At 40.9% G+C, this 26,835-nt stretch overlaps 2 protein-coding genes and 2 long non-coding RNA genes across 4 annotated transcripts in view; 3 read left to right on the forward strand and 1 right to left on the reverse strand.

The window, feature by feature from the left end:
* The first annotated feature begins 1,871 nt into the window (after positions 1–1,871).
* Positions 1,872–13,165, forward strand: zgc:92275 (uncharacterized protein LOC436885 homolog). Its single transcript, XM_034710231.1, has 7 exons — positions 1,872–2,500; positions 7,392–7,580; positions 8,816–8,994; positions 9,110–9,235; positions 9,483–9,602; positions 9,891–10,067; positions 12,042–13,165. The coding sequence occupies exons 1-7, from the start codon at positions 2,083–2,085 to the stop codon at positions 12,201–12,203; spliced, it is 1,371 nt and encodes a 456-aa protein (XP_034566122.1). The 5' UTR covers positions 1,872–2,082; the 3' UTR covers positions 12,204–13,165.
* LOC117831514 lies at positions 10,432–12,203 on the reverse strand. Its single transcript, XR_004635011.1, has 2 exons — positions 11,961–12,203; positions 10,432–10,810 (listed from the first exon to the last, which is right to left on the reverse strand). It is a non-coding gene; the product is annotated as an uncharacterized LOC117831514 (long non-coding RNA).
* A 5,107-nt stretch (positions 13,166–18,272) lies between the features above and the next one.
* Positions 18,273–21,732, forward strand: LOC117831513. The gene is made up of 2 exons (XR_004635010.1): positions 18,273–18,634; positions 20,118–21,732. It is a non-coding gene; the product is annotated as an uncharacterized LOC117831513 (long non-coding RNA).
* Positions 21,733–24,918: 3,186 nt separating this feature from the next.
* The window catches only part of grin1a (glutamate receptor, ionotropic, N-methyl D-aspartate 1a), a 42,224-nt gene continuing 40,307 nt past the window's right edge, over positions 24,919–26,835 (forward strand). Inside the window, 1 exon segment of the mRNA XM_034710405.1 lies at positions 24,919–25,443. Within this exon segment, the coding sequence (XP_034566296.1) occupies positions 25,195–25,443 (249 nt within the window). The 5' untranslated portion in view covers positions 24,919–25,194.

Raw genomic sequence — 26,835 nt, forward strand, 5'->3', positions numbered from 1 at the left:
TCTCTCTCTCTCTCTCTCTCTCTCTCTCTCTCTCTCTCTCTCTCTCTCTCTCTCTCTCTCTCTGTTATGTTTACAAATGTTGTATTGTCTGTATGTCTGTGTGATGCCACCGTATACTGTGAAGCCGAAGGCAATTTTTCACATTGTCGACAAATAAAGTTCTAATCTAATTTAATCTAATCTAATCTAATCATTTCCCTGTCCAGCAATCATTCTCAAAATAAGTGTCCAAATTTCAGACAGTCTTATATCAAACTGTTTTTTACAATTGTCAAATGACTGATATAAATGGGGGAAACCCTCCTGGGGGTACACTGAAGTATAGATCCCTTTAGGGCTAAGCTCTTAATGTTTACAGTGTCTGGCTCGTCTGTGAGGGTTCTCAGTCATCCAGGTCATGGTAATTCAAAGCTTGATCCGAAAGACAACTGGACTTGGGAGACATTCTTGAAGACGTTTCACCTCTCCTGCAAAAGGCTTCTGTAGTTCTGACCAGACTGGGGAAGAGTTAGAAAATATCAGCCTCTGACAGTCGGGGGGGTTCAGGGTTGTTATCCCAGTTTCTGGCAGTTGTTGCCTACCTCCTGGCAGTCTTGTGTTAGTTTTGAGCTTTGTCCTCTATGGCCCTAAAGGTTAACTGCTGTACCCATAGAAATGTTTCTGTATTACCTGTCCTCAGGTAGTAACTGCTGCTCCACTCTGACCAACTCTGACTCCACAACACAGATCCCATTACTCTTAATCTCTTAATCATCAAGGAGCCACAGCCTGAACATGATGGAGTTACACAGGAATGAGAAAAAAACTTCTACAGATTTTACTCCAACAATTGTCATTTTAGAATGAGGAGGAGAAAATATATTTCTGAAATATAATAAGATTTGTTTTTATTTTGAAAGTCAAATATCAATGAAGTTAACAACACTGAGTCCACCGCTCTGTGCTTGGAAAGTATCGGCCTCCAATCCATGTCATTACTATGAAAAGAACATTGTGAACTCACTGGATCTCTGATATACATATTATTGTAAAACAAGATTTGTCTACAGTAATGTCACGTTGGCAATGTGATAATAGACAATAAGGAATAAAGTCTTAGTTTGGTGGTGACCAACCTCTTTTTGTTAGATCGACACATTTCATCTTCTCAAGTTTGAAGATTATCTCAGGATGACATAAATTAAGTTGTTATCATGAGGAAATCCACTTTGTTATCCCCATTAAAAGAGTAAAAAACATCTGTGGTATATTTATTATCATAGGAAATCCCTGTAAATAAAAGGTAGTAAGGGGGCTTCCATATGCAAGGCTTGAAATAACAGCAGAACATTTTACTGAAGAATAAAAGCTGTGTTCTGTCTATGGAGGTGCAGAGCTACAAAAGTTCAACAGTTAGCTTAATAATTTTTTGATGAACATCAGTTTAAAGATAAAATGCCAAACTAAGCAGCAGGCTATTGCAATTTCATATCAGCATGTAAAATATCCAGGAACATTAGAAAGGCATACAAATGCACAAAATAAACATGTTGTGCAACATTACAAAATACTAATACTCAATTTTCTCGTTTGCTTTGTGCCAAACTCAGTAGGCCTACACAATGTTCTGTTTTCATCTTTGTGCAACACAGTTTAACTTTTTATCTTATTTTTTTTTTACCTTTAAGGACATTAATTTATCATCTTAATAAAGCTATATCTTAATAATTAATCATTGTGATCTGCACCAAGTATTTAACACTAATTTAAGAAGGTATTAATAAATGTGTTTAAAGTGATGTTCCCTGCAGAGACATACTGAACGTTCCCTGCCTGTGAGATTTATACATGGTCCATTAAACATGTGGGTGTGGCTCTCCAAGACTCCCTGACGAGGAGTATAACTTCCGGAAGACACCTTCTGATAAAGTGTCCTCTAGTAAACTCAATAAACTTCATTACTGTGGTTAGGGTTAGTGAGTCAGTCCGGTACACAGCAGAGTGAGCACTGGGTCCAGGACTCAGTAGAGTGAGCACCGGGTCCAGGACTCAGCAGAGTGAGCACCGGGTCCAAGACTCAGTAGAGTCCACTCAGGAGAGCAGATGGACAGTCAGAATCTATGCGTCGGGAAGGTGGCTGCTGTCTTTGCGCTTGGAGCAGGCGCGTCGCTTTTCTTCCGAGGACGCAGAGACCTGCTTGACCTCACAGGGGATGAGAACCCGGGGACCTGGAGAGAAACCGGGTCTCTGTCCCGGGCACTGCTCTGCCTCATCACTGGAGTCTGCCTCCTCTTCCTCGGCTGGCTTTACAGACTTCTCTTCAGTCCTCTGGAGATACTGAAAGCCCCGGATGATGTGGGTTACATCGCTGAGGGGGGTCGATCCAAAGCCCAGGCTGCCAACGAGATCCGCCGCAGGAGGAAGGTTGGAGACCTGCCCCCTGTTTATCCGAACGGCTGGTTCCGAATTCTGGACTCACACCTGCTGCAGAGGGGGGAGGTCAGGAACGTCTCTGTCGTAGGTATGAGACGTTTTTATGGAAGCTCATCATACTTCTGCAGGTTTCATGTTGATTTATTGTCGGAGGGAAAGCTTGATAAACTTTGGGAAATAATTTCAATAAAATTAAGTTATTGTCTCCTGTTATGTAAATCTTATTTGTCAGCCTCCCCAAGAGACAACACTTTCTCCAAATACACATGTGTGAACTGGAACAGGTCAGTGCATCAGCAGATAAGTCTGGTTAGACAAACTATGGGAAAGGGAGTGAGGATGCTGACTCTGCACCCCTCTTTACCTGAGGATGCTCACAGGTGAGCATGGTAGACTAAAGCACCAGGAGTAACAGGTAGTCCTTGTCCTTATTTGACCGTGGCAGCATATTCATTGTGGTTTTGCTTGTATACAGTTTAAAGTATAAAACAAACTGCTGCTCTCTATGTTTACTCTCTGAACAGTCATTAATATCAGTTTCTATAGAAAACCGAGAGCAGAGATATTATTCTTTCTGATACCCAAAGCTCAACTTAAGTTTTAACTTCCCTCCACTATGACATTTTGAAGCTTTGAAAACATTTCAGCGTCTATTATCACCAAACAGTTGTCTGTTTGCTGTAATAATTTACCCTGAAGGTGGTTGATTTTTGCAACACTGAACTTATCATCTGATTTTCAGCTTCCGAACACTTTGGATCTGGAACCACTATACCTACTGGTCAGATCTGGACTAGATAATCTGAGAGACACTGCAGACTCTCGAAAACCCAGTTTATTCCATTTGTGATTACAACCTTGTTCAATTTTCTTTAAAAAAAAGGTTAACTCTGTTTCTAAAAAGTCTGTAGCCTCTTTGGGATGATGTAGATCCGAAGAGTCTAAGTATACTGGCTCCGAGTCAGATGATAACTTTAGTATTGTTTAGTTTCTGTGCCGTATTGGTTACGGTTCACTTGCTTATTGTTATTGTAATGGTGCATTTTGATAGGTGTCGTATTGAGGACAGATGTTGAAAGGTCTCTATATCAGATCTAGATTTTAAAGGCTCACCTGAACATAGGTCTGATCAGTTAAGATTTGTGAGTTGGACCTAGTTGCTAAATAGATTTTGCCGATCAGGTTTAACTTAGAGTTCATAGCACAGTTTTCTTGCAGGTGATGTTAAAGAGACATTAGTTTGCATGTAGATAAATATCAACATTTAAAAATAAATTGTCACTTAAATTAGCTTTCCTAGTTAGCTTTAGGAAGTTCTAGAAAGTTTAATTAATTGGTGTCATTGTCAGGTGCATACGTTGTTAAAATAATGACTTTTAATTATACTTAAATTTATTGCCATCACATTCATATCCGACTTGTGAAATGAAAAATTGTAAATTATATTAAACATGATTGTTTTGTTTTTTCTGGATGTTGCTTTAAATTACAGCCTTGATATTTTCTCGTCCACTCGTCTCTGTTGTGCTGATAGTTGTGTTGAGACTTGGTCGCTAAGATAAGAGATACAAGCTCACCTTACAAAGTTTTGATTTGGTATGAAGGTTGAAACACAGCAGCTTACTGTTTGAGGATCAGGCTGCTTAGTAACCTCTTTGTGAACAAAGCCTCATTGTCTCAGGTCAATGAACTTTAAAAGGCTCCTCTGATATGAAGGGTCATGTTGGCAAACACTGAATTAAAAATCAACAGAGTTGTTACATAACAGCAGCAGTCAATCAGTATTTCTCCTATCAACAATGATTCTGCTGATCATTTTAATATCAGAGAGTATAAAACTCAAATGTGCCACCTCTAGAGCCTGAGGCCATGTTTTCCCACTCCTTGATTTTAGCCTTTTACTGATGAAAGTAAAAAGCTTCTTTCATTGTCACTAAAATGAATCAATTACTCTGAGGGATGAATCCTCTGCTGAGCGTGTAGCCATCACTCTTTGTGGAGATTGATCAGATGTGATCATGGAAACAGTTTTTCATCAGCATCTGAAATGAAATCATAATCATACAATCAAACCAGTCTGACTGTCTGAATAATAACGTCTCTTACATCAGTTTGTAATTACAAGCATTATCTAACCTCTGACTCGGAGGACAGGATAACCTGACAGCCAGTCTGAGCCTCTCTATGATCACTGATATGAAAAGAGTTTTTGATACATCGTATTTGTGTCTCTTCTCTGCTACAAAGTTTAAATTTGTTTCACCCTAATATGTGATTTATTTTGGCATATTTTCATCAGGGCATGCAGTTTAACTAGACTTCACATTTCTGTTATTCTGGTGTGGATTTGACGTGGGTCTGTTTGATCTCTTCATGGAGTTTCTTTGAGTTTGAGTTCAAAAAGGTTTCAAAGAGTGTGCGGCGCTTTCATGATTCTGTCACATCAGCTGCCAGAAATACACAAACAGAATACGAAAGGTGTTATACCTACAAAACAGATCCACCAGTAATAAGAGACACCTGCCTTTGTGGAGTGATTCAGCAGATGGTATGACTAACAGTGATTTTATGACAGATTAGGAGGTCAAACATTATTTTTTAACTAAACAGTTAGTCATTTTACCTGTGATGTAGATTAAAACGTTTAAAGAATCAAGGTGACGTTTTCTGCTTTTGAGAATATTTGATACCAGTCTTTGAAAATGGAGCTAATTTTAATTTAACGACTGATACAATCTTCAACAATATTGTCAATTTGTTCAGGATCTATTGATCAAATAATCTGCACTTTTTGCTTTAGATCAAAAAGAAACTAACCATTTCATAAAGCAACCTCAACTCAAAATCCACTTCTTAGCACTTTGCTGAGCTTTCAGTCAAGATCACTGCTCCCTGTCTGCAGATGCAGTTTGTCATATAAGCTCATTGGTAGCAGCAGAAAGCTTAAAGTGTTGCGGTTATTATTATTAGTGGAAAAGATAACGGTGCTTTGAATCTGCAGGGAGATGTCATACTCATCGGGTGTCTATGTGCTGATACTGGTGGTGGAGTTAGTGACTGATGACTTCTGCAGAGAAAATGATGAAGCTGATAAAACTCCAGAGACGGGTGTCAGTAATGAGAAAGCAGAGGGGGGTGCATGTGATGACAGCATGAATCAACTGAATTGTCATATTTCATAAGACAGCTGCATGTTGATTAACTATCAATGAGGGTGTGTCTCAGCGCTGCTGGACAGATGGAGCCAGGTGATGATCATTTATGACTCTTCACAGCAGCCCATGTGTCTCTGTGCAACATGAGAAATGTGCCAATTATTTTATCAAAAGTTATTGCAGAGAGGAATTTGAGATTTGATGACATACTCTCTTGTTTCCTCCAAGCAAACATCAGAATGTGAGTTGGCTGCATGTGACACCAACCAGCATCCATCCAATCACCTTAATGGTGTTAAGAGCTGTCTTGAAATAGAATCCATGACCTGGACAGGGATGAGTACTGATGAGCTTAAGTCCCACGCCAGACCAAGTGTTTCTAGCTCCTGTGACTTATAGAGATCTTTTGCACTACAACACTAGTGCACATAGGAGCTCATAAATCTTCTGTTCTCACTGCTTTGTGTTCAGTAGATATCATGATTGTGTATTTTTCTTGCATATTCTTCTTGTCCCTTCAGCACAGGTTAAACCCTACAGCACCTGACGTTTTACTGCCCTAAGCTCTGTTGAACTAAATGAGAGATTAACATCTATCAGGTTGTGTCCTGCTGTAAATGCCTCCTTGTCTGCTCTTTAACTTTCTCAACAGTCATCCATTTGAAATCATTTATTGAATTCTGCCCACGTTGTCCTTTCCCATGTGCTGCTCTCACACGCTGTGCTGTGGGTCAGCTCTGCCCCACAACAGACCTGGGTCAGTAGCACAGTGCTGTGTCACCCCTCATTAGTTTGAGCCTTATCTTGGACTTCTCAGAATTTCACCACAGAGTATCCTGACTGGACACAACTAGAGCTGGCTCTGTGGTTACTCTTAGCCACAGTCACCCAGCCTGTGCTAATCTGGGAGCAATCTGAGTCGTAGGTCGGCCAAAAGTCACGCCTAATACAGTACATACAGTCAAATGGCTTATTAGGGTGAAGACACTTGGTGTAGAATGTGAAAATGTAAGATTTTGTGACCCTCAGAGACAGTGCTAAAAAAACAGACAGCATAATAAACAGCAATGCATATCTTACTGTGGAACCCTAAGGGGGAAAATGAGAAAAAAAATGAATCAAGTGATCCATGGAAAGTGTAAACTTATTGTCCTCTCAGGTTTATAAAAAAAGGAGCTTTTAAATCCTGAAGTTTTAAATCTGTGAAACGGGGAGAACAGACCACTTGCTAAATAGAAAGACTTTCTGGGACTTTATCTTACTCATCCAGCAAACAGGGAAACATACAGAGAATTAATTTGTGAAAAACAAAAGCTTAACAGGATCATTTTTCTCAAGTACTTCTTTTTGTTTGCGTAAACACACATTTTCATACGGGTGAATCTTTCACTGTATTGTTGAATTGTATTAACACCGAATGAAGCCACAGAAGCCTGACTTACATCTCAACCTCATGTGGAACTGAACGATTTCATGGTTTACTCTTAGCTTTTAAACTGTTAAGCATGTTCCACCTGCTTCAATTATTTAAAAAAAGGTCAAAGAAAATGGGCTTGAACATATTTCTGATCAGAGGACTTTTTTTAATCTACAACTATTTTTTTCTCACTTGTCTGTATCGGGCCTCCATATGATCCCAGTACAAAAATAATTCACCGGATCACAAACACAGTCTCATCTTCTGCACAAATAACTTCAAGTAAATGAAAATCCTAAACTTTTCTTCTATCTTGTGTGTAAACCATTTCATGCTAGTCTAAAGTGGCAGCTTATTCATGAAGATCTTATCTCTGTGTTTGTCCCTGCTGTAACATCTCATCCCAGGTGAACAAGTGGCGGTGTTTCGGGGCCAAGATGGGAAGGCCTACGTGTTAGATGCCTACTGCCCTCACCTGGGCGCCAACCTGGCCGTGGGAGGACGAGTGGTGGGGAGCTGCATAGAGTGCCCGTTTCATGGATGGCAGTTTGAGGGGAACAATGGCAAGTGTGTGAAGATCCCCTACACAGAGAAAGGTACAAAGTGAAGATGGTTCTCCTTTAGAAAGAGCATGTAGCAATGATAACTTATACACTGATTACATCGTGACTATCTCTCAGTGCTTTGGTCGTTTGAGTGAGAGCAAAAAAAAAGATACTATAACAAAGCTCCTACACAGTCCTGTCAGTATTCCAGCAGTACCAGGAACTTTTGGCTCCAGGAACCTCTCTTCAAGGAACTAAATGGTTCCTGTGTCCCTCTTTTGTCTGTTTCCACTGCCGCCTGAAGTTCTGTGAAGATTTTGCAAATCAGGCTGGTGACATATGGAGACGCAATCAAAGTAATTGCAGGACACCGTCAGACCAGTAGAGGGCAGTAAGAAAAGACAGAGGCCATTGTCAGGTGAAATAAAAACACTGCCAGTACTCCACCAATCAGAGACGTTCAGTCTTGCAGGCCCTGCCCACCAAAGTTCCCAGACCTTTGGACAGTACTACCTCCTGGGGAGGGGCTTTTCAGGGGTAGAATAACTACCCCAGAACTAAATTTAGACCCTGATTCCACGAAAGGTCCCTTGTTCCAGGAGAAAGATACTTTAAGACTCATAACTTCATGGCTCATGTTTAATCTCCTAAGCTATTTGCTGAAATAAGACGTATGTTTCACTTTATTCCATTGTATAATTAAAAAAGTTGATAGACCTTGATATTTCTGTGCACTAGGATCATCAGTGAATTGCATGATGCATTCAGAGGGTGGTAGGATATCTTGTTTTAAGTGATTGCACAAGATATGCTTACATGTTACTGATCCATAGGCTCTTGTTGCTGTGGGTGGAAAGAAAAGAAGACTCCTATCATAGGGAACATAAATACAGTATATGTAGACATGTTTGACATTGGTGTAAAATAATAGACATGTTATGTATAAAACTGGACATTTATTTGTGTCCAGGAGGTGGCACTGCAAGGGCAGTGTTTTCTTCAAGAGTCCTCTGAAATGAGCATGTTTGGTTAACACATCGACTTTAGCTCTTTGCAATACTTTTATTTCATTTTCTATGTTCTCTAAGAATTACAATAGCTGCTGTTTTCTGACCTCTAGTCGTGACATCAGCCGTGTGTAATAGCAGTATTTTGAGGAGCAGTGAATAGGTGTGGTATATAGAGTAAGTTTGTTAAGAATGCAGATGTCTAAATGAACTGCAGCTCAATGAGCAGACTAAAGAGCCTGCATGATTTCGATTGGTTTTTTTAAATTTGTCATTCAGTGCCTGAGTTTGCCAAAGTGCGCAGCTGGCCCTGCTGCGAGGTCAACGGCCAGATCCTGATTTGGTTTCACTGCGATGGAGAAGAGCCTCAGTGGACCGTCCCCGAGCTGCAGGAAATTAAAAAGGGGGAGTGGGTCTATCGGGGAAGAACGGAACATTTCATTAATGCTCACATACAGGTATGTGATGTGTTTTTACACACACACACACAGCAATAATTATTAGACTAAGCAACAACTCCCCAGGCAGGGAATCAGAAGCTTTTAACACAGCTATAACATCTCCTTCATGTAGGAGATTCCTGAAAATGCTGCCGACATAGCTCACCTAAATCACCTGCACACACCTGGTATCGTGAGCGGGGTAGATCTGCGTTACACCAACAGCAAAACCTGGGAATTTTTACGACATGACTGGAAGGTACAGAGTTTTTTTTTCAGCTTTGTGGTCAAACATTATTTCACAGGTTTACTGAACTAATCCTGATTTGATTGCAGAGATTTTATAATGACATCTAATGCTACTTAGATTGTAGTTAGTACAGGCCTGTTTACATGGTTTACTTATTTTGTAAGAGATACATTCTGAATCTATGTTTCCATGTCTAAATGTTACTGTATGTGCTTTTTGTGTGTGTGTGCATGTGTGTATTTGTTTTCCTTTGAAGGCCCAGTGGGAACCAGAGTCAGAGCCAAACAAGCATTGTTCTAAGATGTTGCTGAAACATGGGATCACTGTGTTTGGACGCCACTGCTCTCTGCTGGATGTGGATGTTGTTGCCAGACAGGTACAGTCAGTAGCAGTGGTAACTCCCTGATATGATTTACCATAGATATAATAATCAATAACATAACTGATTTTTAAAAAGGAACAAATTTACACCATTTGTAACATTTGTATATATATTTTTATTGTTTCTTTATTTATTTTTAATTTTATTTTTACTTATTTAAACGTATTCTTGATTGCACTGTCTGGGTCGCTGCAATAAACGATGTGTGTGTGTGTGTGTGTGTGTGTGTGTGTGTGTGTGTGTGTGTGTGTGTGTGTGTGTGTGTGTGTGTGTGTGTGTCAGGTGGGTCCAGGAGTGGTGTTCCTGCACTTTGAGCACAGTTTCCTTGGTCGGGGAGTCATCCTGCACTGTGTGACTCCAGTGGAGCCTCTGCTGCAGTGCGTCTCTCACATCGTCTTCTATCAGTCCAACATCCCGCCTGTCGTGCCGAAGTTCATCCTCAGGGCAGAGTGCACCCAGGTGCAGTACACACTGACTCTCTCCTCTTCCTTATAGCTGTCTTTGGTGAATGAATGAATGGATCCACATCATTCTGTGAATGTTAACATTCATCTCTTTTTTGGAAAAATAGATCAGTTACTGTAACATGTACTGAGAGATGGCTCTTTCTCAGTGATCAACACAGTTTGCACTCTTATAGAGCCTCTCAGCAGCTTTTATTTCAGAGTTTAGGTTTCGGGTAAACAAACAGCTTGTCTCAGCTCCCTCCTGCCTGGTTTACAGGTGCTTTGGTAGTATTTGACAAAACTGTTGTCAAAATGCCTAAAAAAGAAAAACTACTGGAGTCATGAAAGCACTCAAAAATTCCCTGGAGAAGTTTGAAGTCAGGCGCAGCCAAGATTTATTCACTCCCAGCAAGCAAAGACAACAGACAGATCTGAATACACCGAGTTGGACTGATGAATATCATAGCAGGGGATTCTACAGGATAACTCTAGAGATGTTTTGATTGGAGGATCACATCACATCATAGCATAGCAACATTAAAAAGCAATCATGTTATTGGGACATTTAGTCATGAAAGCAAGACCTCCAGAAGCTCCGAACATGTTTACAGAATGCTGAGTCAGCAAAACAAATCCTGCTTCGTCATATTCTGACAACTCAACCCCCCTTCCCTCTTTGTGCATCTGCTCTTCCAGGTCATCTCTCAGTCAGGTCCAACCTCTCTCAGTTAAATATACAGAGAGTGTTACTGCATCCTGCCGAGACACAGAGAGCCACGCTGATTATCCTTTAAGCTTGAATATGGTTCTTTGGCACTCAGTGTACATTGACTTCTAACAGACTGTGATAGATTCGATCACAGAGTATATCATTCAACCTTTTTGACATAGTTTTCAATGACTTTGAAAACTGGCTGAATAATCCATTAGATATGATAGCCAGGGATTTTTAGACAATACAGTATTTTTTTTAAAGTTAAATCTCATGAAACCTGTAAAATATATTTCCATTAATCAAGAGAATATAGCTTTAATTCTGAGTTATTCTAACATAAATAAATAACTGCTTGTGTCTTCCTCCCCCTCTGCCTTTGGTTTAATTCTGCGTCATCATTTCCAGCAGATGTAACACCACACAGTCACAGAAGAGGCGCAAACAGTCCTCATTAAACTTGATAATTATCTGAGTGTGGAAGGGAAAAACACTGTCACTGATTCATCCCGAAAAAAAAACTGTATGTTAGAAACTATAAATCAAACTTCCCCTCAAGAACTCGACCCACAGTGTGTCGAATAAGTGGCCTGTTTCTGTTCTTCTTTAAAACTGTTTATTGTAGAGTCAGCTTCTGCTTTTTCTAAAGGTGCTATATCAATACATTTGACTTGACTGGACTGTGAAATGGAACAAAACTGACTAAATTAGGATTTTGATTATAAAACCATCAAAATGAAGCAAAAGACAAGTAAGATAAAGCTTTTAGGATTTAAATCTGGTTCTCGATGCAAACTCTCATTTCAAAAGCCTCCTCTGGTTTCATTAAAAGGCTGTGATATCGGATATCCCCTGTTGCTGTGGGACACCTTTCATTCAGCGTCTCTCATTTTCTTGAATGCTTCTGAAATGTCTTAAACTGTTTTGGTATTTTATGTCTCCACGTGGTATTTACACAAAGAGCCATGAGAGGGAACTGGATTTAAAGGTGAAGGTTGGGACTGAACTCAAATGCCAAATCTCAGCAGCTGATAGACTAACTTACTGTGCAGTGACATTTAATCATCAGCACTTCACAGAGATCCCAGATGATGCAGCATTAAAGTAATAAAGCACAAAATGTTCTTGTGTCTTGGTCGTACTTGTTGGAAAGCCTGTTCCTTTTCTGCTGAGCATAAAAACAACAATACTCACTCACTGTTGGTCTTTGTCAGAGCTTTTTGGAATAATAATTTACCATCCAGGGACTTTCTCCGAATCTCTTTTTGTGTCCAGTTTGAGCGAGACGTGATGATCTGGAACAATAAGAAGTACATCTCCAAGCCTCTCCTGGTGAAGGAGGACTCAGCCATCCAGAAACACAGGCGCTGGTTCAGTCAGTTTTACAGTGGGAACAGCCCGCGGCTGCAGCACCAGCGTGACACTTTGGACTTCTGACCTCGCTGAAATACTACAGGAGGAGAGATCAGCAGAGAAGATGTCAGGTTAGGGCTGACGTTAATCACAGTCTCCGGATTGATTTTTATCCCTCACACATGATTCATTCACAGAAGAGAGGACTCCTGATTAGGATGGGGATGGGTGCCCTTTTCAAGGCCTTACCTTCATTTTCGTATTCTTTGTCTTATGGATAAAATGACTTTGCTGCTTTCTATACGTTAGTGCCTCCGGCTGTCATGTCAGCAGGTTTTATTGGAAACACTGAGTGTCTTAATTCAGCCCTGAACTTTGAGATTTGGTCTGAAATGTAAAGCAAACACTAGGACACTGCAACTTCACTGATATATACCAACATAGATTTTCAAAGGCATTCAGCTCTGTTGTCACATATATACACTGTGATTCTTATATAAGCGGAGGCAGTCTCGAGCTTGAGTTTCTGTCGGAGCTGGTTTAGTTTTCTGTCTGTTTGATTTGGGTTCATATAAATCACCTGGCTCTACTTTGAGTTCAGTTAAAGGTCATCTTCTCACAATCTTACGTGCTGGTGTCGACTGCTTTTACACTTCTGTTTTAGGAAATATATATCTGATCTTCCGTAGCACAAGTTTACATTTTTGGCGTGTAATCATCTTTGGTGACCGACAATGTTTTCTTCAGAGTAATATTTTAGGACACTTTATACAACGGGTAGTGAATTTCAAGTCACAGGAATGTGCAATAGCAGCTTTAAGGACTAAGTCACCTTTATGTTTATGTTTATCTTATATGACTCCTATGACGGCAGAGAAGCAACATGTATACCCTGATTCTTTTAAAACCTCACAAAGAAGGGACAGTAAATGATCAAAACAGGACATTAAAGGTCCTGTGAGGAACTTCTGGTTTGTGTTGATTTTGGCGCCCCCTGTGGACAGAGCAGTAGGGGAGAACGGGGTTGATTGTCACACTTTTTACTGTTTTGATGATTGCTCATCATCAAAACATCTTTCAATAGTCATTCATACAAAAAATTGAAGCTTAAGGTGTTGGCTTGAAATGTGTATCCCTCTCATTTTCCAACTCATTGTAACAAAAAGGCAATTAACTATCAAAGACACTCTGACACATTGTGACAACCAACACCATCGCGGGGATGGTTGTCAAGCACTATAGGGTTGGTTATCACACACTATGGGGTTGGTTGTCAAGCACTATAGGGTTGGTTGCCACACACTATGGGGATGGTTGTCACAATGGAATTTCAATGGGAAAAATCTTTTAAAAAAGGCAAGAAGGCAGAACTAAATTTGAAATTTTAATTGCACTGACAAGTGATAGGCCTACATAACTTAATGCATTTTAACATAAAATGAGCAAGGAACATGAACAGGAAACACATCTTTAGTCCAGCCTATATAACAACATAAAGAACAAAACAAGTAGGCCGAACAATAATGGCCTACTCAACTAGGCTACATGCAGTCACTGTCTGAGTTACTGTGATGGCAAATGTAGGGTCTGCACACTCCAACTCATTTCACCATGCATGGTTTTCCAACATAGGGGTTGGTTGTTACATGTGACGACCAACCCCAAAGAGAATGTGACGACCAACCCCAACTGGAATTTTTTGCTAGCATCAAGGCTAACAACTATCTAACAACTACTTAGCTAGCTAATAAAAATCTAAGCTAAAGCTTTCCCCTCACACTTTGTAAGGGTAACACTTGATTTGTTATAAACCCATCGTTTGAAAGCCTAGAAGAAAAATACTGAGGAGCTGAATATTTACAATTTGACATGAAAACACAAAAAGTCCTCTCACCTCAAGTTCAGCTGTCTTACTCCAGAGAAGACTATGTAGGTGAGCTCTGATCCTAATTCTGGAAATGTCCATACCCCAATTTGAGAGACAGTGCCCTCTGGTGGCGAGGTATAACAAGTGTGCCAACCAACCCGTGTGACAACCAACCCCGTTCTCCCCTACCTCTTATCACTCTGCAGATTTTGTTCTTGACATGAGTAAATAATATCTGTAACAAAAAATCTCCCCTTGCTTTATTTTAGTAGTAAAACTCATAGGGAATGGTTTAATTGAGCAGCAGTTAATCCCTAAGACTGGCACCTACCACTCCACTGGTCTCATAAATGACCTTGTCACTCTGCATCCTGCAAACAGTCGTCTTTAAATAGAAAACGGCATCAGAAACAAGATCTGTATTGCACTAATTTGCTTTCACAGCATAGAATGCTTCAGTAGGAGCCACGTCCTTACAACAGTGGATGATAATGCTCATGGGGATTGCAGTCTTCATCCTGGAGGGGTCAACAAAATCAGCACATTTATAAAAGTTCCTCATAGTGCCTTTAAAAAATTGAAAATTCAAAAGTGATAATAAAAAGAAAGGGTTGCTCTTGTTATATTTTTGTATTTATTGCTTTAGATTTTTTATATTACAGTGGCATAGAGTTATGCAGCACATTTTTTTATTCCATGCACATTGTCAGTTGTTGCTGATTTAATCCCTGATGACTAAAATGTTTTGAGGCTTTATCAAATGCTTTTTTTCTGCTTGAAATGTGCCTGCTTGATAATGTCACAAAAGCATAAAGCGGTAATCTTCAGTTGCCTGTGGTTATGGGCCTGTTTATGTGGGATTACTTGGCATTACATTAAATTTTATTTGATCATAAGATGGCGAGAGAAGGGACAAGATACCCTCAAAAGCCAATAAGCATCAGATGTTAAAAGCACATTGTAAAGATAATACATCAACTCCTCTCCTCTGTTTCTTTTCAATATTAAAATGTGTTTTTATAAGTGGCCGATGTACAGATGTTCATTTTAAACATGCAGAATAAATGTGTCTGCTCGCCTGTTGTGTGTCTGCTCATGCATTCCTGAACTGGTTAATGCTTTGCACTGAGTACGATAAGCATGTTCAATTGAGCGGAATAGTGAAATGTTCACTTGGCCAGCGGCACTTCGCTGAGGCTCATATTATAACACCTTATCTGTTCATGCACCTATACAGCAAGTATGGTAAGGGAGGACTGTGCTGCATTTGACATACAGATGCATTACATCAACAGATTGTGCAAGAAGAACATGCTGCAGCAAGGAAAAATTGAGCTGTTGTTTGAAATGGACGTCAAAAAGTAGATCTTCTTGTCATGAAGGCAGAAAATGAAACCGAGGGAGAATATGTTCCAGCACTGGAGCCACCTGCCACATACAGACGAGACTTGTGTGGGAGTTTTCTTTACAAACAAGGGGAGAGAGAAACACAAAGTGAGACTCAGTCATTCAGCCTCTGCTTCAGCTCAAACATCAGGACAGCCGTGATGGGACTCACAAAGCAGACACGCACACAGCGACAGATGGGCCTTACTGAATGACATCTGTTCCACAAGAGCTGGAATTGGCTGGCACGGATCAGGACGACTGCAATGGAAGTGTCAGGAGCTCGTGCAGTTACAGCAGTCGACACGAGGGCCCCAGCTGCAGCAAGCCGGTCACACGGAGAGATCACCATGTCACCTCCATCTTCTGCAGCCACACACACACACGATGCCACGGCTGATCCCGAGGAGGGGCCCTAAAGGTCAGGGGCCGGTTGTTAAAGTAATCTAAACCAATTTTGTCTATCAGATTGGATTAAATTCTGAAAACTGTTATTTCACACGGAAAAAGGGAGCTGAAATGAAACTACTGTGGGTGATAAACTTTTGGTTCTGAACTAGATCAGTGAGGTATTTCTGAATATGCTCGTTCAAAGCCTCTGAAGTCCCATGAGTGGATCAGTTTTATATTTTGTAAACAAGTTATCATCTTTGGAGGCAAGTTGTAGTGGTGGTAACAATTCCACTGGCCATCAATTTCCATCATTTGTCAATAAAATCCATTGATTGCCAGGAATTTGCATCTTTGAAGAGTGCTACAGTGGGACTGGTATTTTGTGTGCAACATAAGAACCCTCTGCTGAAGGAAATTACTTCATCTTGTGGAAACAAGTTATTTTCTATCTGCACAAGATAATATTGTGCATACAAGATAAAAACTATGACCTTTGCAGGACTTTAGGGTCTAAGTAGGGTTGTTATAACTTTGATTAACACTTGGTATTATCCTGATCCAAGATGAATGGTTCACAGCGGATTAAAGAAATTAAATGTTGTAGAATATATATATATATATATATATATATATATATATATATATATATATATATATATACTGCACTCTTTCATGTTGCATGTAGCACATGTTTACAGGTCTTTGTTTTGTAATCGTTGACCCTGCTCAAAAGTTTTTGAAGGACACATTCTGGAAGTTTGATCAACATAGTTTTGCTTCAATTCAGTACTGAACGTCACTTTATGCTACTTTTTAAAACTAAGCTCATGCAGCTCATTAATCACTGTTATGCTGCTTTGCGTTGCAGAGGCACACACACACACGCACACGCATACACACACACACACACACACACACACACACACACACACACACACACACACACACACACACTCAAACACACTCACATAAACACATGTGTGGAGGCCGTGTCTACCCCTCCTGTCTTGTCAGAGGAGTGAGACTGATGAGACTAGAATCCCTCTGCGTCTCCATCACTGTCCTCCTCCTGCTGGGCTGCATCCTCCACACAGTTGTTCCTGTTATAACGCCGTCAATACTTCTCAGCAGTGGCTAACCTTCAACATTATTGATTGATTTTAATGTTCTGACTCCTGCAAGTTTTTATAAAAATGAACTGCCTGTGTGAGGAAAACGTCACCAAAACAGCACTCCAGTTACAGATACAAATAAGAATAACTTAAAAAACACATTAAAAACAAAGTCAAAGAATAAGTCGAGCTGAAATAAGGTAACTGGAGTCCTCAGTTACACGACCTTTAAGTATGACATTGTTACACACACATACAATTGAGAAAAACACACATCTGCGTGTTTGACACATGAGAACACATAGAACAGTATTTAAAACATTGTGCACTGAAAGCCTTTGTATACTTACTCTGTAATACTCTGTCATATCAGATGTGGTTGTGTTTACATTGTTTCATCAACCTTTTGTCATGATCAAATCCATTACTTTTTATTTCCTATGTCTCAGTTATTTCAAGCTTACGTTTGGACTAAGGGAAGCATCTCTAGGAGCTGCAGTCATAACTGGAAATATTTCAGTTTGGAATCCACAGATATGATGATTTGCAGATTTGCAGGTGCACATTTATTTTCAACTCTGTAAATGCTAAACAAAAAACAATGAATCTCCAAGAAATGAATATTATCATATTTCTGATATACTTCTAAATCTGAAAAGATTCTGTCTGTTATCTGTCACCTCTGACTTGCATATATCTCCGCTGTGTGCAACAGCTTTGGAGTCATGGATAAACGGATGTTTGACTCTGGATCAAAACTTGTCATGTCTTTCTTTGCCTCATATTGACCTACTTCTCATCTCAACGGCTCAGATGCTCTCTGACGTTACTGCTGAGTATTCTTAGTAACAAAAACCCAGCTTGATCTCCTTTCACAGAGCACTTAAGGACTTGGCCCTACAAATTAATCCTTTATATTCACGTTATTCATTCAAAAGGGAGACAGAGAGAAAGAGATGAAAGCTGAAGCTAGAGCTCCTATGTCCTTCTTTTTTTTTTTTTTTTGTTGTTGTTGTTGTTGTTGAGGAACTGGTACCTTTGAGTTTGTTATGAAAGAGATACACATACATACATTAGATTACAATTATGTCCAACTAAGTTTCAGGTTATGAGCAGAAAATGTCACATTTTATTTTACAATCAGTAGAGTCAGAAACATCCTCTTTTTGCTGAAGGTCCCCAACATTTCTGAAAATAGGCGGCGCCAGGGAGGGGCATGGGTGTGCTCAAACAGGCAGAGCACCCTCACAGCACCCCCAAAGATTTATGAGGTTTAATTACATTTTGAATATAGTTCTCTTTACATGTCCTATATATAACAATTGAAGTCAAGGCATCATAAATAAAAAAAATTCCCTTGAAAATAAAAAGACGAATCAGATTATTGTTTTCAGCCAATTGCGCAGCACGCATTGAACCTTTGACCTTACGTACACTCACTTCGTTTTCCAGCGACAGTTTTCGTTTGTTTAGCAGCAGTGTGTTTCACAATGGATCGTTTTGTATTTCATACATTTCCGCGCAGTTCAGAACAGCAAAAGAGAGAAGGTGATCCAATGAAGACTGATTCGGGTTCTGTTTTATGGGACTGAGGGAGATTCAGACACGAGGAAGGGGACCTGGATTTTCTGTTGAGGAATCAGGCATTGCCAAAGACACTAACAATGATCCCCATGAGTGTCTAAGTTCTTCAAAGCTACTCATGCTTTCGTGGTCAACCATGAAAACGGACTGCTTTATAATGAAGACATCATATGGTAAGTGCGTATTTTCCTGCTGCTGTGCGTAAAGTTTGTGCATTTTGTGGTTGAGGCACATGGTTAGAATTCCTATGGGCCTATGCGCAAGTGTGTGAGTGAGTGAGTGTGTGCGCGTCTGTGCGCGTGCGTGCATAGGTGTTTTTTGTTACCTTGGTGCGTTTCAGGGTTTAAGAAAAGTTGATCTGAAGCTGCACTCAGAGATACTTGTTGTACATCCTGCATTGAAGCCTTTTTGTTGTTTCGATTTTGGATCCTTGAACTATGTTTACAGGAGCTACCTGCAGGAGTTTCTCTTCAAAAGCTCTGATTCATTTCATTGTACACCACTTGCCCAGCACAGAGTGGGAAAATAACTTTGTTGGGAACTACCTGGTGAAGATAATTCAACACCTGACAGCTGAAGAACCAGATAGATTTCTCAGGAGAGTTGCTTTTGGATAAACAAGTGTTTATCTCTGTGTTGGCCCAATGTGAAAATTGAACAAAGACACACCAAAGGCATTATGTTAAATAAAATACTTAAAAATTAAAAAAATAAACACAGTAAAATTAATGAAATACTTAAGAGTGGAAAAAAAAGATAAAAATAAGGTAGCATTGACGAGATCAGGTGAATACAAGAAATAAGTAGATAAATAAATAATTAAATAAGATAAATATATGTTAAAGCAATGATTAAAATAATAAAAGGAACACATAAGTTGATACATCATCCCGGCAACATAACCAATTAGAGTAAATCACTGTTTTGAGGGCTCCATTTGGCAATTTAGCCATCTTGTTCTTTTGGGACCATTTGGATTAAATGTCAATAAGCTTTGTTAGATCTCTACCCTGGTTGACAGGTCGCCATCATGTCAACAACTTGCCCACAATGGGCACCGATGTCCCGAAACATACTCTGCTTTGTCATAAATTTAACTCAGACAAAGTCCGTAATTACAAAGTAACTTCTTATGGTTTTAATGAAAACCAGCCATTGAGGACATAAATTCAACAGAAAATGTGTTTTAAGATTATACATCTCGAAAAAACAGGCTTGTTTTCACATCTGGTTTTATACAGTCATATTTATTCTTGCAGCCAGTGCAGTTGCCTCCTGCTGGTCATTACACAGACTGCATGTTAACAGCACTCCCACACTGGTCTCACATTTAAGACAAGTTAGAGTCAGGTTTAGATTTCAAGAATGCTCATGTTAGATTTGAAAGTAACTGTGCAATTCAATTTAAAAGTTGTCTATATGTATTCATCATGTTCGTGTGTTAGTTTTAGAATGATGCAAAGAAAGTGCACAAATCTTTTTATAGTAAACTGAGGCATCATGGGAAAATCCCAACAGACAAGTCTCAGGTAGTTGATGCGTGACTGACTGCACACGCTCGGCATATGCATCCATATACTTAACATCAACATCAAATATTAAATCATTGTAAAGAAGAACAGGATCATCTGTAACAGCATGTATCCTTTTCTTCAGATCAATCCCTAATCTCCCCGGACTCTTTGGACTGTCTCAATCACTGAAACATGTGGAGCTGACAGGCCTCTCTTCTATATAACCAAGTATTGATCCATATTGATCTGGCCCCCACAAGGCTTTGCAGCATGTTTGGAGCAGCGCTGGAATCTACAACCCGAAAGAAAGTCCATGTGTTTTCCAAAGCATGAATACTTCAGCTGTGCAACGGGACGAGCAGGCGAGCAAGCATCGACGGGCTCAAACATCCATTATTTACATCAGGACTTCACACTACATGAGAAACACATCAGAGAGACAGACATCCATCTGCACATGACTCATTGAGGCAATCCATTTGCAAGACTTCATCAGCTCAGCTGTCACAGTATGAGAGCATGACCTGTTTACTCCATCCTCTAATCACATAATGAGGGCTCCATGGCAGAGGCAGACTAAACAGGGACATCAGCCACATTGGAAACGATGCCCTATTCCCTTCAAGTGACCCTCACGTATCATTATGGTACGGTTCTTCAGAGCAAATGGAAAACACTCTCAAGACACTGAATGGAACATGAGGAGCTAAGGTTTGCAGACAACACGCTGCTGCCATGCTAAGAGCTGAAGCATGTAGGAGTTCAAGTGTGACAAACTGAGTCTGTTCTTTTCTCCCGTTCACTCCTGCTTCATGTTTCATACACGTCAACTCCGGGTCCTTTTAACATTTAACATAGAAATGAAGAAATAAAACTAGTCTGTTATCTGCATGTGTTTTGGACTCGTGTCAAGATGAAAGCCAGGTCAATGCAGTGAACACACTGCAGTTTAATACTTAACAAAGTATTTGGGTTTGAACAGGAAGAATGTGTCTGCCTTTCAGTCAACTGTGTGTCTCCAGAGCTGTGATCAGTACTGATTATGATGAAACCTGAGAATAGGAGGATTTCCGTTTCAGAGGCAACTAACTGTCAGATAATGAAGATTTCTTAAAACTGTTTTACAGCTACAAACGTTTCACAAGTCTAAAACCTAACAGATGGCCTCAGGCATATTCTCCCTGTGTCATTATTAACTACCTGAAGGACCTTTGAGCTTGCTTTCCTTTATTTTGACAAGTCTGCAGAACAGAGGTATACAATATTCTCTTATGATAAACATGCATTTTCTTCCACCTGCACCAAAATGGTGTCAAGAATATGTTATGCATATACATCATGCACCATTGTCTACAAATACAATTATAATTTTAGACATTTATAAATCACAGAAAACATTTACAGGCTTGTATTTGAAATCATTTTTACAGCACTGTAGAGAACATTCAGTAAGAAGCTGAGGAGACTGGAGCTACTTGGACTCGAGCACAAGATCTCCTGCATATATTTGGCTCTGTAGAGAATAACCCATCATGCAGCCAGAACAACAAGCGTTAATTGCTCAGACAGATCGCTGAGTCATCAGATGGAGTGTTCTGTAAAAAATGTAAGGGCCTGTCTTTGTTTTTGTGTAACCTAATTTGGACACTTATCAAACTGGTTTAATGTCAGCTCGGCTCTGAATTTGTACTCATGCTGATGTCTTTTTCCACGTCAAAGCTTTCGTATCTGCAATAAAGTGTGAGGGTTTGAACTTGCTCTGTGATTTTGAATAAGGATCCTCCACTTATCTAAAGAACGATTTTCGAACCAGCTACAACATGCACTCACATGCAAACGTCCCTCCTGCAGCCCGGCAGAGGACTGTGTGGGTGGTATGTAAGAGTCTAGATTACTTCTATGTGGGTGGACTCCTCGAAGTGTGAACACAAAGTGTGAAAGCGTCCCTTTGTGTGTGTGTGTGTGTGTGTGTGTGTTTGTGTGTGTGTGTGTGTGTGTGTGTATGTCTGTGTGTGAGTGTGAGGTTTGAAAGCCTGTCTTGATCTTTGTGTTATAGCCTTGTGTGTTTGTCTCTGAGTCTTTAGAGGACTCTTGTGTTGTGTTGCTTATTATATAACGGCTGTAGAGCAGATTGGTCCAGCTTTATTATGTGTGTGTGTGTGTGTGTGTGTGTGTGTGTGCGTGTGTGCATGTGTGTGTGTTATGAATGAGCTTAAGAATCAGCAGAGGACTTCATAGCCTGGTTTATTAAGAGGCCACCACAGTGTCAGGACCGTCCTGTGAGTGCTGAGTTGACTGTCTGTGGTCATCACAAAGAGGCTTGGAGGGAAACCTCGCCGTTCCCCTTTAACACCTTTATTTTTAGTTATTCTCACTGCTTTGATGGCACAGGGGAATGTCTCCTCAAGTCAACTCAGCTTGCATTTTGTTGTTTTTATGTGGTATTGTGTATTAAAATCCTGGAACCAACTCGCCTCAGGTTCTCCCAAATGTATTCTAATTTTCTGTTCCAGACATGTTGCATTAATGCTGTTATGTAACGGATATTAGAAATGTCATTCTTCCTTTGAAGCTACAGTTGTGTTGCCTTCAGGGGAGTCTTCTTCCTTCTCTTACAGTCTTTTTTTTTAATTTGTTTATTCTGAGAGTGGGCTTAGTAACAACTAAAACAGAAAAAACAGAACACAAAAACAACTCAGGAGGTGACTTGATGCAAAACAGGCAGTTATGTGCTGAACATGGGTAGGGTAGACAGGTGAGCAGTCAGGTAACAAGCAAAACAAAACTGTCAGGAAAAAGGTGTAAAGAGGAAAAATCACAGACATCAATGAAGAATGAGTTTGCATCCATTTTTAGACAATCACATGTACAGTAGAACACTACATGGGCTCAAAGTGAAGATGATTTAGTGTCATAGGGTGTACAAATAATGGAAATAGCCTTTATGAAGACAATTTTTGGCTTTTGTTTTCTGCGGCCATGAGTAACCATATTTAGGCAAGAGGGCAGCCCTAGATATTAGCCAGGGGTCAGCAAAGACCAGATATGAAAGCACAACAACCCTGGCTAGCTTATTAGCTGGCTGGTTAGACAACTGACCAATGTGTGTCCTTAGGGTTAGAGTGAACATGAATATATTTATGGTGGTAGATCTATCTATCTATCTATCTATCTATCTATCTATCTATCTATCTATCTATCTATCTATCTATCTATCTATCTATCTATCTATTTATTTATTTATTTATTGTATTTAGTAATATGTTTCTAACGTACATCAACTTTTTTCTTTGGTTTTTACAGTAAAAAGTAAGTGTGAGCTACTTTTTCTCAGTTTTTAGTAAACCGAACTTGATTTCTGCTTCCGTCTGTGTTGTCAGTGATGTAACCTCAAACCTCCTAAACACCGTCATTCTGTTCTGATCCCTTTTATCAGCACACATAAATTTCCTTCCCCGCTCTAACATTGTGACAATAAGATCAACCCACCAAATCAGACAGGCTCATGTTGGAGGCACACAGGCAGCAGCTGATGAATGTTGATTTCTTCAGCCTTGTGATTAATTTATCAGCTCACTGCAACACACAGAGACCGCACAGAGTTTGTGATTCATAATTTAAAACACTGTTGGAGGATTTTTATCTTGGCCTCATTTTTAAAACACCTTTTTCCAATGGTGGCAATGTTGACATTTATACTAGGAACAAACACAAGACACAAACACCCTCGGGGCCAAATATTGAAAACTTGCTCATTGAAAATGAAAATATGATAAACGCTGTTAAAGAGCTTCACAAAGCTCAAATCTCTCTGACTGAAGGTCGTTTCATCTCTTTATGTTTTATGTGCATGTCCGTTTTGTTAAAGTGATATCTATCCTGCTGTGATGAATGAACTCACTGTCGGATTGCCAGAGAAAATATTTCCTCCCTGAAAAGATCTATTTGTGTGCGAGCGAGCAAGCGAGCGCGTGCGTGCGCTTATTGTAGAAAAAAGATCTTGTTTCCAAGGCAACCAGGAGTTTTATTTTGCTCATGTTTCTAGCTCCAAACATTTACTTTACCAAGGCGAGGGTCAGATTATACAACATACGCACCACACACACACACACACACACACACACACACACACACACACACACACACACACACACACACACACACACACACACACACACACAATAAGACTGAAGCTGAAGTGTGACAAGCTGCGTGATTAATGATCTATCCAAGAAGCTACTCGACCCTCAGACCCTCCTTCCTGTTTGGAGGAGAATAAGTCAGATCAGAGCGCGTGTCCATCCATGTCCCAGCTCTGAACCCTGAAACACGCTACCCCCCCTCCCTCCCCCTCCATCTGCTCTGGTGCAATCAGGCTGTTGGAGGGGAAATCTCACATCCCAGCCGTGCGGTTCTTATTACTAATCCCACGCTTTAACAAAGCCTACCTCGTAATCTGAATTAATTTTGCAGATTATTCATGCCCTGCAGGTATGCAGCCTAACACATCTGCATCTTCCTTTCATGTCCAATTATCACTGACATGGTGATGGAGAGCATCCTGACCAGTTATACAAAGAAAGACGTTTTTCATACGATAAGCTTCTGCTCCAGCATCATCATCCCCATCTTCCTCATCATCACCACCATCCTCCTCATCATCACCACCAGCAGCAGCACGCCAACGCGCAAAAACCGAGAGTGTGGAGCCGATACGCGGGAGCGCGCACTGCCAGCACCACTGCGCGCATGCACAGCTGTCAGCACCAAGGACAGCAGAAGCTCAGCTCGGAGCCCACAGCCAGCAGCGACGCTGTGATCAGTCTGCACAGAGCGCACGGAGCCGCGGCCGTGGAGCGACACTCTGCCCGGAGAGGACGAGCTCATGGAAGGTTGGAATATGGTTCGACTCGTTCTTCTACGCCGTGGGGAGGTGTGAGAAAATCTGCAAGGGAGAGCACAAACGGGATGACAATGCGGTTCGGAGGACCCTAGAAGACTGCCTCTAATATCATCATGCACATTCCTCCGCAGTGCACATAAATCCTCCCATTCTCAGTCTTCTTCCCTTCTTTGGCCTGCCTCCCCCGCTCTCACCGCCCACCTGGATCGTGTCTGCAGTCTGAGCCGTGCTGCTGTCCAGAGGCAGCTCGAGCCGACCCGCCTGCACCGGAGAGAGAAGGGACCGGGTCGATCTGAGCTGTTTGGTGGTCCACACGATGCGTCTGTTTCTGTTTGCGGTGCTCTTCTTGTGCTCCTGCGCGCGGGCCGGCTGCGAGCCGAAAATCGTCAACATCGGGGCCGTGCTGAGCCAGAAGAGATACGAGCAGGTCTTTAAAGATGCTGTGACCCAGGCCAACCAGGTCTACGGCAGGGACAAATTCAAGCTGACCGCCATCTCTGTAACGCACAAACCCAACGCCATCCAGATGGCTCTGTCCGTGTGTGAAGACCTCATCTCCAGTCAGGTGGGTCTGCTTACACCTCTGCAAACAGCTGCATCATTAACAGTATCACATCCTGTAAATTAGCCTTCATGAGACCACGCACACACCTAAATGAAATCTGCTTTTCTGCTAGAAGTGTTTTGGGAAATGAAACCCAAGTTGGTGTTTTCAGGAAACATTTCATGCATCAGATTGATTTTCACACTCGAGGGCCATTAAAGTGAGCAGGTTGGTTGCCATGACTAAAACATCTCAGGTGCTGAGGCCTTTATCCAGGAGAGAACAGTCTATTTCTCCATTCAGCAGAAACATATTGACAAGAGTATTGACGCACTAAAAGAATCAGCTCATTACTACAGGTCTACCGTTTGTGAAACGTGGTGTCCCATTGTTCAAATAACCCAAAATGTACTCAAGGTACAGGTCCAATAAAGAGGACTCCCCACAGACTCATCTGCTGAACAGACATCCAAAAATAGTCTCTGGTTTGAGGCATATCTCGGATGAGAGGGCATCTGTGGGCTGCATTTCAGGACACACAGCTGCAGATCTACTGAGCTGCACAGGAACCAGTGAGGAGTGAAAATGTGCGATGTGTCATTTGCAATTAACAGCTTGGCTTTCACTGGGTGTGTGTGCGTGCTGCATGAAAACATTTTGGCAAAGAAGAGGCTGTGATGGCTGCAGACAGTTTGAGTTTCTGTATGTTGACCTGCAGGGGTGGATCAGTCACTGGGCTGCAGTCTGTGTGACATGATGCAAGGATAACAACGCTTTTCAGAAGTACGAGTGTCCTGTTTTGAAAAGCGCTTCAATGCAGGTTTACCAGCTGTTTAACAAGCTTAAAGATTCATTCTATATGTTCTGCACATCTACCCAACAAAACATAACCCATAAGTAATGCATGAATACCTTATGTGCCTCTGAGAGTTGTTAAAACACTAGAGCACATTGTAATGCAGGGACCATCCACTCATGTGATGCTCAACATGGCTTTTAAAAACATTATGTCACAGCATGTTGGGGCGTGAAGTCCTCTTGCTCTCACTCCTCCTTCTCCCACACACATAATTAAGCTTCATGAGGATGAAAAACCACACAACACCCACAGAGTCTGAGCTACTCTCATGTCCTCGTCCTCTGCTGGTGTAATGACTCTAATCGATGCAGGCCTGCAGTGTAAGACCCACCTCGGCTCCTGTCACATGTTGACTTGTTCAATTCATTATTAGACTGTACAGATAACACCAACAACAGCTCAGATCTCCACACAACCAAGCATCTCTTGTAAGCGAGGCAGAGTCACACCTATAGTAGACCGAAGCTGTATGGTCAGATGAGACTCAGATGAGACTGGCTTGTAGGCAGTGATGGGTACTGAAAAGGAAAGTGTATGGCAGATGGACGAGTAGA

This window comes from Notolabrus celidotus, chromosome 19 (genome assembly GCF_009762535.1).
Source record: "Notolabrus celidotus isolate fNotCel1 chromosome 19, fNotCel1.pri, whole genome shotgun sequence".
Lineage (NCBI taxonomy): Eukaryota > Metazoa > Chordata > Actinopteri > Labriformes > Labridae > Notolabrus > Notolabrus celidotus.

Coding starts and splice junctions, on each gene's coding strand:
- zgc:92275 (XM_034710231.1), top strand. CDS start 2,083: ATGGACAGTCAGAATCTATGCGTCGGGAAGGTGGCTGCTGTCTTTGCG. Junction 7,581..8,815: donor GATCCCCTACACAGAGAAAG/GTACAAAGTGAA, acceptor TTTGTCATTCAG/TGCCTGAGTTTGCCAAAGTG. Junction 8,995..9,109: donor TCATTAATGCTCACATACAG/GTATGTGATGTG, acceptor TCCTTCATGTAG/GAGATTCCTGAAAATGCTGC.